Source organism: Lepus europaeus, chromosome 18 (assembly GCF_033115175.1).
Source record: "Lepus europaeus isolate LE1 chromosome 18, mLepTim1.pri, whole genome shotgun sequence".
In the NCBI taxonomy this organism is placed as follows: Eukaryota; Metazoa; Chordata; class Mammalia; order Lagomorpha; family Leporidae; genus Lepus; species Lepus europaeus.
Window position 1 is genome coordinate 60,048,436 of NC_084844.1, and position 20,101 is coordinate 60,068,536.

Here is a 20,101-nt window from a genome sequence, read left to right on the forward strand (position 1 = left end):
AACTGTTATGATAGCAAAGGATGAGAAGTAAGCCCAGTGTGTACCAGTTAGGGGCCAATTGATACACAGTGCGTCTTCCATTACAAGAAGAATAAAGAAGGTGTTGATTTACTGAGGTTAGCACATTTTTTACTTATACTATACATTGGAAAAAAGATAGTTAATAGAATATTAATGGTCCTTTTTAAGATTTATTTATTTGAGAGGCAGAGTGACAGGGAGAGAGAGGGAGACACAGAAAGAGAGGTCTTCCCTGAGCTGGTTCACTCCACAAATGGCCACAATGGCTGGAACTAGGCTGATGGGAAGCCAGGAGATTCCTCTGGGTCTCCCACGTAGGTGCAGAGGCCCAAATACTTGGGCCATCATCTTCTGCTTTCCCAGGCCCATTAGCAGAGAGAGCTGGATCAGAAGTGGAGCAGCCAGGTCTCGAATTGGCCCCCATATTGGATGCTGGTGCCGCAGGCAGAGGTTTAACCTACTCCGCCATGGTGCTGGCCCAAGCAGTAGTTGTTAAAGTGTGATCTTTGGGTTTCTTTACAGGGTCCATGGCAGCAAAGTGATTTTCATAATAACCCTACAATATGGTTTGCTGTTTTGTTGCACTAATAGTGCCAAAAGGAAAAATGCAGCAGCTGGTTGCCTTAGTGTGAATCAAGATGGTAGAACTCAGCTGTACTTTTTTTTTTTTTTTTGACAGGCAGAGTGGACAGTGAGAGCGAGACAGAGAGAAAGGTCTTCCTTTTGCCGTTGGTTCACTCTCCAATGGCTGCTGTAGCCAGCGTGCTGTGGCCGGCGCATCGCGCTGATCCGTAGGCAGGATCCAGGTGCTTCTCCTGGTCTCCCATGGGGTGCAGGGCCCAAGCACTTGGGCCATCCTCCACTGCACTCCCAAGCCACAGCAGAGAGCTGGCCTGGAAGAGGGGCAACAGGGACAGAATCCGGCGCCCCGACCGGGACTAGAACCTGGTGTGCTGGCGCCGCAGGCAGAGGATTAGCCTAGTGAGCCGCGGCGCCGGCCGATGTACTTTTTTTGTTTGTTTTTTTTAAAGATTTATTTATTTGAAAGAGTTGCAGAGGGGGAGAGACAGAGAGATCTTCCATCTGCTGGTTTACTTCCCAGATGGCCACAAAGGCTGGGGCTGGGCTAGGCTGAAGTCAGGAGCTTCTTTCATGTCTCCCAGTTGGGCTGTCTTAGGTTGCTTATCCCAGGCCAACAGCAGGGATTCCCTGCATTCTTAGTCTTGGTTTTCCTCACCACCACTGCACACTTTGTAGTACAAAGGAACATGAAATTTCTTTTTGAAGATCTCAACCCTTGAGTGTAATCTGTATGTAAAAGTACGTTAGAGTAGCTGTCTTAGGAGAAGCACTTATATGGTTGCCTTAGTTGCAAGCTGAACTGGCCACTTTCTCACAGAATATCCTTTCTACTTTAAAGAATGCATGACAAATGTGGTTGTGGGCCTTTTTGTCAAAAATGAATGAAGTTTTGCTTCTTTGAAGAAAGGAAGTGACAGCACATGTCAGTGATAAAATTTGAGCTTTTAAGCAAAAGTTAGAATATTGAAAACTTGTATTCACTACTGTGATCCTGACAACTCCTGTTATGTCTTGACATATGATTCTGTTGACATTGAAGATGATATTTTGATAAAAATGTTTAATGTGTCAACATTTGGAATATCTGCATAACACCATGAACCAGTGAACAAATATTAAAATGTCATGTGTGGGGTTGATGTTTAGTCCAGCACTGAAGATGCTGTTACAGGCACTGTGGCATAGTGGGCAGCACCTCTGCCTACAGCACCAGCAGCCTCTATCGGTGCTGATTCGTGTCCTGGTGCTCCACTTGTGATCCAGCTCTCTGCTATGGCCTGGGAAAGCAGTTAAGGGTGGTGCAAGTGCCTTGGGCCCCTGTACCTGCATGGAAGACCTGGAAGAAGCTCCTGGCTTTGGATCGGCCCAGCTCCGGCCATTGTGGCCATCTGGGGAGTGAACCAGCAGAGGGAAGACCTTTCTGTCTCTTCCTCTCTCTGAAACTCTACCTCTCAGATAAATAAATAAAATCTTAAAAAAACAAAAACAGAGACACTGCTGTCCCATATCAGACTACCTGGGTTTAAGTCTCAGCTCAGCTCCTGAGTCCAGATTTCTGTTAATGGGCACCCCCTGGGAGGCAGCAGGTGATAGCTCAAGCAGTTGGATTCCTACCATCCAAGTAGGAGACCTGGATTGAATTCCTGGCTCTTGGCTTTGCCTGTGAACATTTGGAATATGAACTAGCAGATGGGATCTGTGTCTCTCAAATTTAAAAAAAAAAAATCACATGTTAAAAGATTCATTCAGAGTACAAGATATTTAGCTAAGGAACAGAACTTAATGTCGAAACGGAGTGCTAGAGTTCATTGGTAGTTTTAGATTCCACATTGTACTTTAGAAATTACTACTTGCTGACTTATGGTGTAATACAAGAGAAGAATATTACATTTATCTGAATAGACTGCCAAAATATTCCTTTCTTTCTCAGTAACATATCTCTGTAAGCCTGGATCTTTTATATACCTCACCCAGAATAACATATTGTTTAACAAGTTCAATGCAGAAGCATTGATGATAATCCAAATGTCTCCTGTTAAGTCAGACATTAGATATTTTCAAAAATGCAATAATATCCTGCTTCTCCTAATTTGTTTTGGAAAACATACTCATTTTCAATTATCTTATATTACATGTAATACATTATTATTTTGGTGAATTAATAATGTGTTAATTTTCAGTTACTTTGTAATACACTAACAATAGATATAAATTATATAAATTAAAACTGGAATCTTCAGTAGTTTTAAGAGTATAGATGGACCTCAAATCAAAAGGATTGACAATGCTTGGTAAATGATACCACCTTTGATGTTAAGACAAGTGAAAATAATAGGTATTCAGTTTGCTTAAATGAGAACATGCATTGAGGAATTTTGGAGGGATATACTTGAAACTAGAAATAAAAGCAGATGATTGGCACAGCAATTGAGTTGTTGCTTGGAATGCCTGCATCCCATATCTGAGCACCTGGCTTCAGTTCTGGCTCTTCCACTTCTCATCCTGCTTCCTGCTAATGTGCACCCTGGGAAGTAATACATGATACCCAAGTACCTGCATCCCTACCACCACCCACATGGGAGACTCAGAGTGAGTTCCTGGCTCATCCTGGCAAAACCCTGAGGTAGGAATTTGGGAAGTCAGTGGAAGTGGATGGAAGATCTCTGTCTGTCTCTCTGCCTTCCAAGCAGAGGTGGTGGGGCAGGCATTGTGGTACAATAGGGTAAGCTACTATTTGGGGAAATCTGCATCCCATGTCTGAATGCCAGTTTGAATCCTGGCTTCTCTGCACTTCTGATTCATCTTCCTGCTAATGTGCCTGGGAAGCAGCAGATGATGATGGCCCGAGTATTTGGGTTCCTGCCATTCCTACCTTGTAGAGCTCCTGGCTTTGGCCTGGCCTAGACCCAGGTGTTGTGGGAATTTGGGAAGTGAACCAGTGGAGAGAAGATCTCTATTTTTCTTTATATGTCACTCTGCCTTTCAAATAATAAATCTTAAAAGTATTTTTTAAAAGATTTTGTTTATTTGAAAGAGTTACAGAGAGGGAGATACAGAGTGAGAGGGAGAGAGAGATCTCTATCCACTGGAATACTCCCCAAATGGCTACAGGAACCAGGGTGGGCCTAGCTACTTCCAGCTTTCCTATGTGGGTGCAGGGGCCCCCAAGCACTTGTACCATCTTCTGCTGCTTTCCCTGATGCATTAGCAGGGAGCTGGATTGGATATGGAGCAGCCAGGACACAAAGCACTGCCGATATGGGATGCTACACCACAATGCCAGTTCCAATGAGTTACATATTTTTAAAAACTCTACTCCATGGCCTATTGTTAAGGAAGTTTCAAAAAAGGCCAGGAATAAAAAGAGCCCTATAACCTGCCAGAGGAGAAGTAATTGTTTTTCCTCCTTTTTAGATCTGCAGTGGTACGAAGGTCTAACACCAGCCCCATGGGCTTTCTTCGGGTGGGATCCTGCTCCCCGGCGCCAGCAGACACAGCACAGACAGTTGGACGGAGACTCTCTACCGGATCTTCCCGGCCTTACTCACCTTCCCCGTTGGGTAAGAAGAGTTTAAAGCAGTTGTTTTCGACCTTTTTTTCACTGTAACAAATATGACATGACATAGTCTGTGTAGGAGTATTGGCTTTTTTTTTTTTTTTTTTTTTTTTTTACAGGCAGAGTGGACAGTGAGAGAGACAGAGAGAAAGGTCTTCCTTTTTCTGTTGGTTCACCCCCCAATGGCTGCTGCGGCCAGCACACTGTGGCCGGCGCACCGCGCTCCATAGCCAGGAGCCAGGTGCTTCTCCTGGTCTCCCATATGGGTGCAGGGCCCAAGCTCTTGGGCCATCCCCCACTGCCCTCCTGGGCCACAACATAGAGCTGGCCTGGAAGAGGGGCAACCAGGACAGAATCCGGCGCCCCAACTGGGACTAGAACCCGGGGTGCCAGCGCTGCAGGCGGAAGATTAGCCTGTTGAGCCACGGCACTGGCCAGGAGTATTGGCTTTTGATGACACCATTTCTCAGCTGATGGGAGATCTTGGTCATCTCTCCAGCCAACTTTTTAACTCATTCCCAACACCTTCTTAAGAATCTCTGCATAAATCTGTTAGGATCAGTATTAGAAAAATAATATAGCTGCATCTTCATAGAGTTTGGGTTCTAAATGCAAAGTCAGAAACCCTGGGTTAAAGAGCATAAAATGCCCCCCCCCATCACTCGGATTTATGAAGATTAAAATACAGCAGCTCATGCATGTGCACCTGAAGCCTCCATCTCCAGTAGGAACCTGGTGACAACTTTGTTACAGATCTTCTACCGGAAGTCATGTCCAGTAACAAGGAGAATGCTAAAAGGAACAGCACAGATTCTTTCAAACAGAAAAACAGACCACAAACTACATGTCCAGTGCAACTAAGAGAAAAAAATACCTGAACTCCAGACTATGTATAAGAAAGGCTAAAGCCACTGAGATGACAGCTCTCAGGGTGGGAAGAACAGGTAGTGCTGGTGGCAGATCCTCAAATTGCAGATGGCATATTTCCAAGAGGAGAGGGCCCTACCTCATCGAAACTGCTGTAATAAAATTAAGATGGCATAGGAAGAAATCTCAGGAGAAAGATAAAGGTTACAGGTAGTCCCTAGGAGCCCTGCTATTTTAAAAATGTAAGACCTACAATGATAATTTTTTAAAAAAAATTTAAATTTCATAACCAGAATCTACAAAGAAATCAAGAAAATCCACAACAACAGAACAAACAACCCACTTAAGAGATGGGCCAAGGACCTCAATAGACATTTTTCAAAAGAGGAAATCCAAATGGCCAACAGACACATGAAAAAATGTTCAAGATCACTAGCAATCAGAGAAATGCAAATCAAAACCACAATGAGGTTTCACCTCACCCCGGTGAGAATGGCTCACATTCAGAAATCTACCAACAATAGATGCTGAAGAGGATCTGGGGAAAAAGGGACACTAACCCACTGTTGGTGGGAATGCAAACTGGTTAAGCCACTATGGAAGTCAGTCTGGAGATTCCTCAGAAACCTGAACATAACCCTACCATACAACCCAGCCATCCCACTCCTTGGAATTTACCCAAAGGAAATTAATTTGGCTAATAAAAAAGCCATCTGCACATTAATGTTTATTGCAGCTCAATTCACAATAGCTAAGACCTGGAACCAACCCAAATGCCCATCAACAGTAGACTGGATAAAGAAATTATGGGACATGTACTCCATAGAATACTATACAGCAGTAAGGAACAATGAAACCCAGTCATTTGCAACAAGATGGAGGAATCTGGAAAACATCATGCTGAGTGAATTAAGCCAGTCCCAAAAAGACAAATATCATTTGTTTTCCCTGATTGGCGACAACTGAGCACCAAAGGGGAAACCTGTTGAAATGAAATGCACCTGATCAGCTCTTGTCCTGACTCTAGATGTACAATGTAATACTTTATCCTTTTTAGTATTTGTTGTTGTTGTTGTTGTTCTAGTACTAGTGGTTGAACTCTGTAATTAACACACAATTATTCTTAGGTGTTTAAATTTTAACTGAAAAGTGATCCCTGTTAAATTTCAGAGTGGAAAAAGAGAGGGAGGAAATGTACAATTTGGGACATGCACAATCAGACTTGCCCCATATGATGGAGTTAGAAATGTGCCAGGGGATTCCAATACAATCCCATCAAGGTGGCATGTACCAATGCCATCTCACTAGTCCAAGTGATCAATTTCAGTTCACATTCGATGGCTCTGATAGGTCTAAGAATCAAAGGGATCACACAAACAAGACAAGTGTCTGCTAATACTAACTGATAGAATCAAAAAGGGAGAGAAAGATCCAACATGGGAAGTGGGATACACAGCAGACTCATAGAATGGCAGACGTCCTAAACAACACTCTGGCCTCAGAATCAGCCCTTAAGGCATTCGGATCTGGCTGAAGAGCCCATGAGAGTATTGTAGGCATGGAAAGCCAAGATACCATGGAAAAGAAAAAAAAAAGAAGACCTAAATTAAAGATCTCTGTGAGTGAGATCCCAGTGGAAAGAACGGGGCCATCAAAGAAGGAGGTACCTTTCTCTGAAGGGAGGAGAGAACTTCCACTTTGACTGTGACCCTATCGGAATAAGATCAAAGTCAGCGAACTCTAAAGGCTTCCATAGCCCTGGCAACTCATGACTAGAGCCTAGGGAGATTACTGACGCCATGAACAGGAGTGTCAAATTGTTAAGTCAGCAACAGAAGTCACTGTGTACTTACATCCCATGTGGGATCTGTCCTTAATGTGTTGTCTAATGTGCAGTGATGCTATAACTAGTACTGAAACAGTATTTTTACACTTTGTGTTTCTGCGTGGGTACAAACTGATGAGATCTTTACTAATTTTATACTGAATCGATCTTCTGTATATAAAGATAATTGGAAATGAAAAAAAAAAAAAACCTGGTGTTAAATTGGAAATGGCATAGGAAATTAATTAATTAAAAAAAAATACTATGTAGGATCTCTGTCTTTAATGTGCTGTACACTCTTATTTAATGCTATAACTAGTACTCCAACAGTATTTTTTTTCACTTTGTGTTGCTATATGGGGGCAAACTATTGAAATCGTTACCTAATATATACTAAACTGATCTTCTGTATATAAAGAGAATTGAAAATGAATCATGATGTGATTGGAAGGGGAGAGGGAGCGGGAAAGGGGAGGGTTGTGGGTGGGAGGGAAGTTTTGGGAGGGGGAAGCCATTGTAACCCATAAGCTGTACTTTGGAAATTTATATTCATTAAATAAAAGTTTAATTAAAAAAAATTTAAATTTCATGTTACTGTTGCAGTACTTTTGAAGCTGTCTTTCGCTGGAAAATCTTCAGACAATCTTGGCCTTCTTTCATTTTGCAGGAGCCCTGGAGGCACTGTAAGATCTTTAAAGACAAGAGCCAAACCTTATCATTGCACTCAGGAAAAGGCCCTTCCTTGGGATCTAAGCTCTGCCTAAGCATTTAGGCATCATCCCCTTCTGCCATAGACTTGGGTGTCTTGTTTTTGTAAACTCCTGAAGTCTTTTCCAGTGTTCCCTTTGTATTTGTGTGTGTGAGTTCTAGGGAAGGTGGATGCAAAAAAAGAGATTATATGTGTAAGAGACTGATCAGGGGAAAATACCTGTGAAGGACAGCAGTGGATAGGGGAAGGCAGGAGGGCCCGCACCCAAACGTAGGTTAGACAGCTGGGAGAGAGGAAGGAAGGAAGCAAAATTGGGCAGATAATCTCACATTTAACACAGCTCTAAGAAGGTGTTCTCCAGACTGAGGGAGTAGCTCGAGCACTGAGTTGTCTGTTGGAAGCTCTCCCTGACGCACTTCAACAGGCCCGAAGCAGTGCCCTGCTATACACAGTCCTTGCTGGGAGCAGGGGCATCTGGCTTTATCACCAGTGGGGTCGATCCAGAGGGACAGCAGCTGGACTACTGCTAGCTGAGCCCCAGATACTTTTTACAAACTCGGTCATACACATGTGCCTGGTACAGGCATTAGCTTGGTCGTGAGACTTGCTTTCTTGATGATCTCATTTCAAAGCAAGTTACAGTGGTAACCTTCATGTGCCCAGTGCCCGGTACATGGGTTGCTTGATAAATGTTTGTTGAGCTAAATCTTTGCTAATTTAAGTTTATGAACTGTAGAATTCTGAGCAGCTTGTTTTGTGTTACAACCCTGTATTGATTTGGAATCGTTTCTTTTCCCTGTCTCCCTTTGTAGTTGGGACAATTCCTGAGCAGTTCAGTCAGTGCTGCTGTGGGCATTCTCAGGGCCATGAATCCAGGAGTAGAAACTCTTCAGGTGGGAAAATTTATTTGGTATATTAATGATTTGGATTAAATTATGAGTGGATTGGCGTTTTACATTTCTTGTCCTGTTAAAAGAACAAAATTGCTGTGAAGTATTTCCTGTACTATCTTGGTTTTAGAATCTTGGTCTAATGTGTTTTAGCATATAATAGCAAATCTCATACTCTTTTTGGGTGTGAGATTCCATTATGAAAATAAGTATTAGGAATCAAATAACTTAGCTCAATTTTATTCATTGTCACATAATTAATCAGTCTAGAAAATAAAATTTTATTATTTCGATATGATTTTTGATTAATATGATTTTTGCCAGTCATCGTCAGATTGTGTGACTATGTTTGCTTTACTATAGAATGTGCTCTCTAAAAAGATGTGGTGTAAATCCATGCTAGGTTAAATTTTGTTGTATGGGTATTTGAGGAACTGGCTAGTTAAAGGAACTCTTTTATTCTAAGTTTATTTGTACATATTTTGTGTTTTCTTAAAACTCAAATAACTTTCCCCAGATCATAATATTTTGCCTATTTATATATTTATATAAATGGCAAAACAGTTCTGAAAGAGTAAATATCAGGTTTGAAATGAAATTAATTTAGTGGCCAATAGCAAAGTTGTTAGTGTCTTCTTTTTTTTTTTTTTAATTTATTTATTATTTATTTGAAAGGCAGAGTGCAGAGAGAGAGAGGAGAGGAGAGAGTGAGGTCTTCCATCTGCTGGGTCATTCCCCAAATGACCGCAATGGCTGGAGCTAGGGCAATCTGAAGCCAGGAGCTTCTTCCTGGTCTCCCACGCAGGAGCCCAAGGAGTTGGTCCATCTTCCACTGCTTTCCCAGGCCACAGCAGAGAGCTGGATCGAAAGTGGAGTAGCTGAGCCTCGGACTGGCTCCCATTTGGGATGCTGGTACTGCAGACAGCGGTTTTATCCGCTAGGCCACGGCACTGACCCCTGGTGTGTTTTTAGAAAGATGATGGTTGGGTCACTAAGAATACTTGCATGCCCTTAATGTTATTGGTGATAATTGACCTTGGAAGAAACTCTAAAGAATGTGTAACGGGAGCTCAAGCCTTGCTGGACCTTAAGTTGGCAACAACGTAGTTTGTATAGGGAGAGGGGACTGTACCTCCTGGCTTTTGACATGGTGGTACCCCTTAAAAGTCAAGAATATGTGTGGGCCGGCAAGTGTTTTCTTTGTAGAGAATTTGGGTTTTTATGTTTTAAATATGTCACTAATAAACCCAACAAAATACAGAAAATATCCTTATGCCTGTTATTTTTAGACAGTAAAATTCTGGAAAAGTATTATCTTTATGATTTTCTTTTCTACTTTTTGTTTTACTTGAAAAGCAGAGTAACAGAAAGGGAGAGACAGAGATCTTCTGTTTGCTGATTCACTCCCCAAATGCCCTCAGTGGCCCTCAATGGGGGCGGGGCAGAGCTAGGCCAAAGCCAGGAACCTGGAAATCCATCTGGGTCTGCCACGTGGGTGGCAGGGGCACAAGTACTTGTGCCTTCTTTCACTGCCTTTCCAAGCACATCAGCAGGGATCTAGATTGGAATGAAGATGGGACTTGAAGTGGTGCTCTGATACTGGATGCCAGTGTTCCATGTGGCAGCTTAGCCCACTGTGTCACACTCTCACCCCACTTTTCTGTGTTTTTAAAGTTTTCTTTTCTTTTCTTTTTTTTTTGGCAAGACAGAGTTAGACAGTGAGAGAGACAGAGAGAAAGAGTTCTAGACAGTGAAAGAGAGAGAGAAAGGTCTTCCTTCCGTTGGTTCACTCCCCTAATGGCTGATACAGCCGGCACACTGCGCCGATCCGAAGCCAGGAGCTGGGTACTTCCTCCTGGTCTCCCACGCAGGTGCAGAGACCCAAGTACTTGGGCCATCCTCCACTGTCCTCGCGGGCCACAGCAGAGAGCTGGACTGGAAGAGGAGCAACCGGGACTAGTACCCGGCGCCCCAACTGGGACTAGAACCTGGGGTGCCGGCGCTGCAGGTGGAGGATTAGTCTAGTGAGCTATGGCACCGGCCTAAAGTTTTCTTATTTATTTTTATTTGGAAGGGAAGAAAGGAGGAGGGGAGAAAGAGAAAGGGAAGGAGGCAGGGAGGACAGTGTTCTTCATCTGCTGGTTTACTCTCTAAATGGCCACAACAACCAGGTTTGGGCCAGGCTGAACCCAGGAGCCACGAAGTCCTTCTGGGTCTCCCGTGTAGGTGAAAGGGACCCAAGTGTCTGAGCCATTATCTGCTGCCTGCAAGGGTGCACATTAACAGGAAGCTGGGTTGGAAGTGTCGGTGAGGCTTTCACCCAGGCATTCCATTATGGGATATAGGCAGTGGATATAGGATCCCAAGCAGTGGATTAGCTGCCACAGCACGATGCTTGCCCTCCATTTTAACATGTTAATTTTTGTTTTGAATAGGGATTATTTTGGATTAATTTGAAGTTTCTTTTAGTTGCTAGGTAAGAAAAGAAAATAATTACACTGATAGACTCAAGATGTATTTTTTTTTTTTTTGACAGATAGAGATAGACAGTGAGAGAGAGAGAGAGAGAAAGAGAAAGGTCTTCCTTCCGTTGGTTCCCCCCGCCAAATGGCCACTATGGCCAGTGCTGCGCCGATCCGAAGCCAGGAGCCAGGTGCTTCTTCCTGGTCTTCCATGTGAGTGCAGGCACCCAAACACTTGAGCCATCCTCCACTGCCCTCGCGGGCCACAGCAGAGAGCTGGACTGAAAGAGGAGCAACTGGGACTAGAACCCGGAGCCCATATGGGACGCTGGCACCGCAGGCAGAGGATTAACCAAGTGAACCATGGCACTGGCCCCTGAAGATGTATTCTTACAAAAAGTACAAATCATATGTTCACTGTAGGCCTTTGTTTCCATTCACTGTAACCATTCATCAGTGTGTAGTTTTCTTTGGTGCATGAGACCTTGAATTAACCCCAGTGATTTGGGCTGGGCATTTGGCACAGTGGTTAAGTTGCTACTTGACACCCACAGCCTGGTCCAAGTCTCAGCTCATCTACTTCTGATCCAGCTGTCTGCTAATGTGCACCCTGCAGGCAGCAGAGGGTGACTCAAATACTTGGGTCCCTGCCACCTTTCTGGGACACCTGAATTGAGTAGCTGGCTCTTGACTTTGGCCTGGCCCAGCCGTGGCTGTCACAGGCATTTGTAGAACAAATCAGTGGATGGAATATCTCTGTCTCCCTATGTCTCCTTGCCTTTCAAATAAAATTTAAAATTAATAAATAAAGACTTTTTTAAAAAACAGCTAATCTACCCATGATTAAATTTTGACTCCTGAGACTACCAACCACATTGCTTTGTAAATGATGCCAGAAAGTCTATTGCCAAGCAAACAATTTTTAGAATATCTCATGAAAAACCAGACATTCCTCAAAATTCTTATTTAAACATTGTCTTCTTAATTTTCAAGTTTTTGCCTTGCATTTCTTCATCTTAGGTTAATGTTGCAATATTACTAATATCGTTAATTTATTTTCTTGATAGGCTCTCCAGTGCCACAGGCCCAGTCACCACAACCTCACTTATTGGGTGCTAGACTGCAGAGTGCACCCACTCTGACTGACATCTATCAGAACAAGCAGAAACTCAGAAAGCAGCACTCTGACCCTGTGTGTCCATCCCACTCTGGGGCTGGGTATAGCTACTCACCACAGCCCAGTCGGCCTGGTAGCCTTGGAACCTCTCCCACCAAGCACATGGGATCCTCCCCACGGAATTCTGATTGGTTCTTTAAAACGCCTTTGCCAACAATCATTGGCTCTCCTACTAAGGTGTGTTATTAAACCCTTCTGTAGATCATGAAGTGGTATAGTATTTATGAAGAGGATTCATGATGAAAATAGTGTAATTTAATGAACACAACCTCTGTGCCAGACGCTAACCACTTGCTGAATGCTCTCCGTGCATGAGCCCATTTAATCTTCAGAAAAGGAAATAGAGACTTAGTGAGTTGAAATGAACGCTCTGAGGTGACAGGCTGTAAATAGAAGAGCCAGTGTTTGAATCCAGGTCTGAGTCCTGATTACTGTGCCACACACCCTGCTAATTCTGAACACTTCCTGCAATATTAACTAGCTTGTATATGTTTCTTTAGACCACAGCTCCTTTCAAAATCCCTAAAACACAAGCGTCTTCCAACTTGTTAGCCTTGGTTACTCGTCATGGGCCTACTGAAGGGCAGTCCAAAGACGGGACTGACCCACGGGAATGCTCCCACTGCCTCTTCGTACAAGGAAGTAAGAGGCAGCGGCCTGAACAGCAGAGCAAGGCAGTGTTCGGCAGGTAAAAGACTGTTTCTTCCCTCGCCTTAAGTATAAAAACTGTAATAGCAAAACAAATATATTTCTTTATAAAAGCTGCCAGATTGCATAAGTCTAGAAGCTGGCTTATGCCTTCTAATTATTAATATGTATTGTATACATTTAAAATTTCTGGAAATTGCAGATGCTTCCAGTAACTGTAAAATGCAGAGTTCTCCCTGAACTTCCTGAATTTTCTACTTTTGTCTATTGTTTTGGTTATGGAAGTTTATATCTACCTTGAATTATTTGGTGTCTGAATTTTTGTTTCCTTGTTCTCTAACTGCCTATTAACCCTTCTATTTTTTTTAAAAACTGTACTTTCACATTATTAACATGACTATTCTTTTTAGATCTGTCAGTACTGGGAAATTATCAGATCAACAAGTAAAGACAACTTTAGGTGGATACCAGGGGAGCACAGACAGTTTAAATACAGAACGACCAATGGATATAGGTAAGAAAAAAATCTGATTTCTTCTTAGGTAATTTATTAGCATATGCATTACTTTCTTATTCCAGTGGTGACAAATTACCATAAACTTGGTGGCTTAAAACAGCTCAGATGTGAGGCCAGTGTTGTGGCATAGCAGTTAAGCCACTGCCTACAATGTTAGCATCTTGTATCAAGTTCAAGTTTTAACTGCTCCACTTTCCATCCAGCTCCCTGCTAATGTGCCTGGGAAAGCAGTGCAAGATGGCCCAAGTCTTTGGGCCCCTGGCACCCATGTGGGAGACCAGAATGGAGTTCCAAGCTCCTGGCTTAGGCCTGGCTCAGCCCTAGCCATTGCAGCCATTTGGGGAGTGAACCAATGAATAGAAAATCTCTCTGTCTCTCTGTCCCTCTCTCTGCCACTCTGCCTTTCAAATAAAATTTTAAACAACAAAAACCAGTTCAAATGTGTTACTGTACAGTTCTAGAAATTGTCTTTGTCACCTTATTGTCCTGTGGAGACAGAGACTTGTAAAACATCTTGATGATTAGCAGCCTATAAATTAGAAGGAATTCTGACCTAGATTCTTTTTTTATTAGTAGGGTAATACAGGCCAAATTAGTGTAAATAGATGAGTGTACTTCAGAAGATTCATGGAAAATGGAATATAAGATAAATGTAGTTGTGTAATAAATTCCCCAGGTGATTATTATGTAAATGCAAATTTGAGAATCACCAATGTAACTTTTTTGTTCTTGTTTTCTCTGTCACTTTTTAATTGACTTCCCCTTGAGCATACAAAGGAGAAAATGCCTGGTCAGCAAAATACCTTACTGCATGTGGTTTCTAGTCCAAAGAGAATTCTGTAGGATTTATTATTTCACTCTCTCTTCTTGCCTTCATGATTTCTAAAAAGAATTCCAGTTCATATTATGATGGTTGTTGGCATGATATATCATTTCCCATCCTTGTACTTTCAACCTAGTTATATTTTTGACACCAAAAGTATGTCCTCTGTAGATGCATATATTGGATCTCATTTATTATAAGCTGACAGTCTTTATATATTATTTGGCATTTAATATTATTATTGACATAGTTAGATTTATGTATGCATTTTGCCTTTTTTTCTGTGTGTGTCATGTTTATTTTACTGCTTTCTTTTGCATTAAGTGAGTAGTTTGAAGTGTCAGATACTGATCCCTTTAAATATGTTTTTTACCTTCTTAAAAAGTTATTATTGGTTGTTTTGGTGCTTACAGTATATGTATGAAGGTACTTCAACAGTTTGTAGAAAGTGGAGTAAAGGGGCCGGCACTCTGGTGTAGTATTAAGCCTTTGCCTGTGGTGTCAGCATCCTATACGGGCGCCAGTTTGTGTCCCAGCTACTCCTCTTCGATCCAGCTCTTTGATATTGCCTGGGAAAGCAGTGGAAAACTGCCCAAGTGCTTGAGCCCCTGCACCCACATGGGAGACTTGGAAGCAGCTCCTACTTCCTGGCTTTGGATCAGCCCAGCTCTGGCTGTTGTGGCCATTTGAGGAATGAACCAGCAGATGGAAGACTTCTCTATTTCTTCCTCTCTCTTTAACCCTGTGGAATAAATAAGTAAATAAATCTTTAAAAAAGAAAAGAAAATTGAATGAAAAGGTAAGTTTATTTTGGTTCAAAAATTTTTGAATTCTGTGCATTTCATACTAATCTTAGCCCAGAGGCTGAGAAGTGATTGATTCCATGCATTTCATATGTACTTTTCATGAACTTTTTGAAGACTTCTGGTATGCATGGATTTCAATATTTTTGCACCAAAATAAACATTTTAATTCCATTGCCACAAACTTCTTGAAGTACCTTTAAATTATCATAATCCACTTCAGATTTACACTAACTTGATTCTAGTAAAGCGCAAACATTTTACCCCTAAATAGCCCTTTTCTTTTCCCTTTTTAAGTACTATTTCTTTCTACTTTAAAAAAAATATTTATTTGAAAGGCAGAAAGATAGACAGATAGTATCTCCTGTCTGCTGATTCATTCCTTCACAGATGCTTGTAACAGCCTGTACTGGGCCAGGCTGAAACCAGGAGCAGGTTATTGAGTCCAGATCTCCCAAATGGGTGGCAGGAACCCACGTACCTGAGCCATCACCTGCTGCTTTCAAGACTGCACATGAGCAGGAAGCTGGACTGGGAGTGGAGCTGGGACTCAAACTCAGGCACTCCGATGCAGGATGCAGGCAGCCCAAGTAGTATCTTAACCACTATGCTTAACCCTTTTCCGTCTTCAAGAGCAGTTTCTGTTGCCTGTTTTTTTTTTTTTTTTTCTCTGTGTACAGTTACACTCTTCACTGTTTATTTGCATGTATCATAATTCTTTAGTTGCAAATTGAACATTTTATATGATGTTTGATAGCAGTTCTAGATGTAGATCTTCCCTCTCCAAGCTTTATGAAATTTTTAAAATTTTGGAGCTGGTGCTATGGGGTAGAAGGTTAAGCCTTTGCCTGCAGTGTCTGCATCCCACCTTGTGCTGGTTCAAGCCTCGGCTACTTCTGATCCAACTCCCTGCTAATGTGCCTGTGAAAGCAGCAGCAGATGGCCCAAGTGCTTGGGCCCCTGCACCCATGTGGGCTCCTCTTTAGCCGGACTCAGTCCTAGCCATTGGGACCATTTGGGGAATGAACCAGTGGATGAAATTCTCTCTCTCTCTCTGTCTTCCCTATTTCCCTTCCTCTGTATTTCTGCCTTTCAGATAAATAAATAAATCTTAATTTTTGTTTTGTCTGGTGAACTGTTTCATTGAAGTCTTGTATTTGCCATTACACAGGAAGATGATGCCTTGGCTGCATGGGTAGTCACTGTGGTGTGACAGTAGTTTTAGTAGAACTCTGACTCTGTTCTCTCCCGTGTTGGCATCACACCCAGCTGCTAGCCTCTCTTAATTGCCAGTAGGTTGCTCTGTTTTTGACAGTGTCTTGGGGGTATAATTTGTTTAACAGGCTGATTTAATTAAATACTGGCTCCTTTGCAGTAGTCTTTGAGGACAGTCTTCAAGCATTGTTTGGATTACAGGAAGGTTCTTAGCTGTCTCTTTCCTTAGTTCTCTCTGGTAAACTACTAGATGATGCATTGTTTACTTTGTTGCTCTCTTGGAGCTACCAGCCTCCTTGCATTTGCTTACTACCAACATCTGCATTGTTTTGGATACCTCCCTTCTGGGTGAACTTCCGCATGATCTGCTTCAAATAGTTTCCTTGGGGAGAGCTTCAGAATTTTCTGTTCTCTGTCTCTCCCACTGCCAGAGAAAACCTGTGCACCACTGCTGTGGAGCTGGGGCTGAGGACAGAGAGGTCTTATTTCTCTTGGAGGGACATCTCAGCTCTATGTATAAGTCATTCTTTTATGTGCTTTAACCCCAGAAGTCACTGGGAGTTGGGACAGGTTTTGGAAACAGCCTGCCTGGATGACCATAATGTGTTTCATTGCACTTTATTTTTAAAGTTTATGGAGCTCATTAGTTCTACATGAATATTTAAGTCCAAGTTAATGGATATGAAACCAGATTGTTTTTCTTAGAGTATTTAGTCATTAAAAAATGCATCTTTGATAATTTATACTCTCTTCTCCATTTCTGTCTTTCACATGAACTTTCTTATCATTTGAAGTTATGTATTTGCTTTCCAGTTACAGATTCAGTTTCTGAAAATTAAAATGTTGATAGTGGGGGAAAAACTTAAGACTTTAGGTAAAAAAAAAAAAAAAAGGAACAGTAGATCTTAAAAATAGTTCCATGAACATCCTTAGATATTTTTATACCTGCTAAAATAAAATCTTGAATACATTAAATAGTTGTATAAATCATTTTATACATTTTCTCTTAACAATAAGTACCTTTAATTAACTTATTTTTAAATTTTTCATGCTCTCCATTTGTTAATTATTTACTGGCAGTTGCACTAAGTTGTAGATAAGACGGACACAGAGGCAATTTTCCAGTATTTTTTTAAGATTGTGATTTGTTTGTGGTTAACTCCTGCCTCCATTCTGTGGTTTTGGAAGTAATGCTTGAATGTGGAAAAGCTTTGGGCAGCTTTCATTGGTTTTGCTTGGTTCAGTGGATAGGGGATTTTTCATCTGCCTTTCGTTTTTAGCTGAAGCTTGGTCCACTGACCAACATTGTCCAGCCTCCCTTCTTTCCTGACAGATGGACATACGTGATTCTAAGACATGTATGTTGGTATCTTTCTACAGCTGTATTGCTGTGGGAACTCTCCATTCAGCTTACTTTTGTGTTCTTATTTCCAGTTCTTGGTTTATACTTTTTCAAATTGCTCTCAACATATAGATTTGCATTTTATATATTTTGGAAGTATCCAGAAGTAACTGAGTACTAGACTTTGGTGTGTAATTCACACAACTATGAAGAGATTACTGTAAAATATTTTTAATGGAAATACAGTATTGGGTTTTTTGATTTTAAGAAATAAATGCTTTTTGTTGAAAGAAAAAAAACCTAATACAAAATCAGAGTCTCCCTGTACGATCCTACCCTCAGGTGTAAACACTGTCAAGGTAATACAACATTTGTAAACGTTTCATTGTAGCTCCTGCAGGAGCCTGTGGTGTTGTACTGGCACCTCCCACAGGAGTGGCAGCAAGTTCTAGGGCTGTCCTCTTCACTGTGGGGTCTCCTCCACACAGTGCCACGGCCCCCACTTGTACCCATATGGTCCTTCGAACAAGAACAACCTCAGGTGAGGCACTTCATCCTATTACGATCTGGGGCTGGTATTTAGAGTGTAGTGTTCTGATAATGACTTACTGTAACTTCGACAAGTCATTTAATGTCTCTGGGTATCAGTTTCTGTAGAAATGGAAATAACCTTAAAGAGATATAAGAAGTAAATAAAAACCTTTATAAAGTAAATGTTATATTATTTATATAAAAGTATTATAAAATATATCATAAATATATGCTTATGTATAATACTAAAAATATAAATGTGATTTCTCCATGAAGAAGGAGCTATGCATATATAATACTTTTCAGGTTATATGTTGAAGGCTTATTTTTATAGGCTGAATAAATTATTTGAAAATGATAGGCTATTGTTTGTTACTGTTTGTTTTTTAGAAACTCAAGTGTTTTTTAATTTAAATGTTATATAGTTGGGGTTTTAATCTTTAAACTTTATCCTGTATACATATAGAGAGTCTAATAGATTTGTTTTATCATCTATTCTGTATTAATTTGTTATATATGAAAAATTAAGTTAGTAAATATTTAGATTAGACTTGACATAAGCAATTTTATAGCATCTTATTGATATACTGTACTTTGTGTCCTTTAAGTTTTCTTTTTATGAATAAGTTACTAGTCACAACATCAGTAGATTAATAAGCAAAGGATAGAAGTAGGCAAGAGGAAGAGAGCTAAAATATTTTAAGATTATTAAAAATTTTAAATAATAAATTACCCTTTTAAGATTGTAATATTTTATATCAATTAATATCCCAACATTTTTATAAGTATTATGCTTGGTGTTGAAGTTAGTGGGATCTATGTACTTAACCCCTGTTTTAGAAAGTAATGTGGCAGTTCTTAGGAAGAGCTGTAAACATGTTTGTAACATTTGATTTGTAGTAACTCGATTCCTGTGTATAATACCACTTTGGAGTATTTTATCACAACAAAATTATTTAAAAGAAGGAAATAGCTGTGTGTTTCATAGTACTATTGTTTATAATGTGAAAAAATCAGAAACACAAGTATAAATGACTCCAAATAAACATTACATATATATATATAGTTAGTGGACCACTGAGCATCCATTGAGTTTTCTAATTATGAAGCCTCTGGAGTAGCAAGGAGAAATGTATATGATATATATTTGTGTAAGACAGATCATAAACTAGCTATGATGACATCTGTAAAATATACATATACGCAAGGAATAAGAGCGAACATGGAAAACTATAAACTAGTCATATGCTCAAAACAGGACAGAGTTATCAGTGACTTATCTTTTAACATTTCCTTTCTTACTTCACTAGGTTTTGTTCAATACATAAGAGTAGCAGTGGGTGTACAAGCCCTTACTCTGTGACCTAACTCTGGGCGCGGGGCCATGTGTCCTGTGCTTCCTTGCAGTGGGGTCCAGCAGCTCGGGAGGCTCCTTGTGCTCCGCAAGTGGCCGCGTGTGTGTGGGCTCCCCGCCTGGGCCATTGGGCTCTTCCCCTCCGGGAGCAGAGGCAGCTCCCAGCCTGAGATACGTGCCTTATGGTGCTTCACCCCCTAGCCTAGAGGGGCTCGTCACCTTTGAAGCCCCTGAACTGCCGGAGGAGACCCTGATGGAGGTAGAGGAGAGGCTGTAGTGGCATGTGAATGCGATGTGTGAGAACGGTCTATGATGCTAGAAGAGCAGCGCACATGGCATAGTCCTAAGTCGTGTTCTTCTCTTTACCTCACTTTTTCTTTTCTGTTTGGAAAGCATTGCTGGTGTGTTTTCAGAATAATGTTGCCAATAACACTCATCCTGGCAAGCTTTGGTTCACAGGAGGGACACATATAAATTTGGGTATTTAATATTTGGTTTGAAGTTATTTACTACTTAGAGATTGTAAAAGAGTAGTATTTATCCTGTAACCACAACATTTTATTCTCAAAATATGCTTTTCTTCCCAAGGTAAAAATAATTTACTTAACACTTAAGTTTAAATTAATAAACTATAATGCCAGATTAGTCATTGATATCATTAAATGCTACCTGCTAAGCTGGCAGGGTGCTTGCATTTGTAGATCAGTACTGAGCCAGCTCTAAAGGGGAAAAAAGACATTGTACTTTTAAGTCTGCTGAGCACAAGCCTAGAACAGAAG

General features: G+C 41.1%; 1 protein-coding gene across 3 annotated transcripts in view; it reads left to right on the forward strand.

Annotated features, from left to right (window-relative positions):
- ULK2 (unc-51 like autophagy activating kinase 2) overlaps positions 1–20,101 on the forward strand; it is an 85,496-nt gene that overhangs the window by 57,609 nt on the left and 7,786 nt on the right. For all 3 annotated transcript variants that reach the window (XM_062175519.1, XM_062175521.1, XM_062175520.1), the window contains 7 exons: positions 4,018–4,163; positions 8,373–8,453; positions 11,980–12,266; positions 12,590–12,777; positions 13,148–13,251; positions 17,829–17,978; positions 19,376–19,581. In XM_062175519.1, coding sequence (XP_062031503.1) covers positions 4,018–4,163; positions 8,373–8,453; positions 11,980–12,266; positions 12,590–12,777; positions 13,148–13,251; positions 17,829–17,978; positions 19,376–19,581 — 1,162 coding nt within the window. The remainder of the gene's footprint in view (positions 1–4,017; positions 4,164–8,372; positions 8,454–11,979; positions 12,267–12,589; positions 12,778–13,147; positions 13,252–17,828; positions 17,979–19,375; positions 19,582–20,101) is intronic.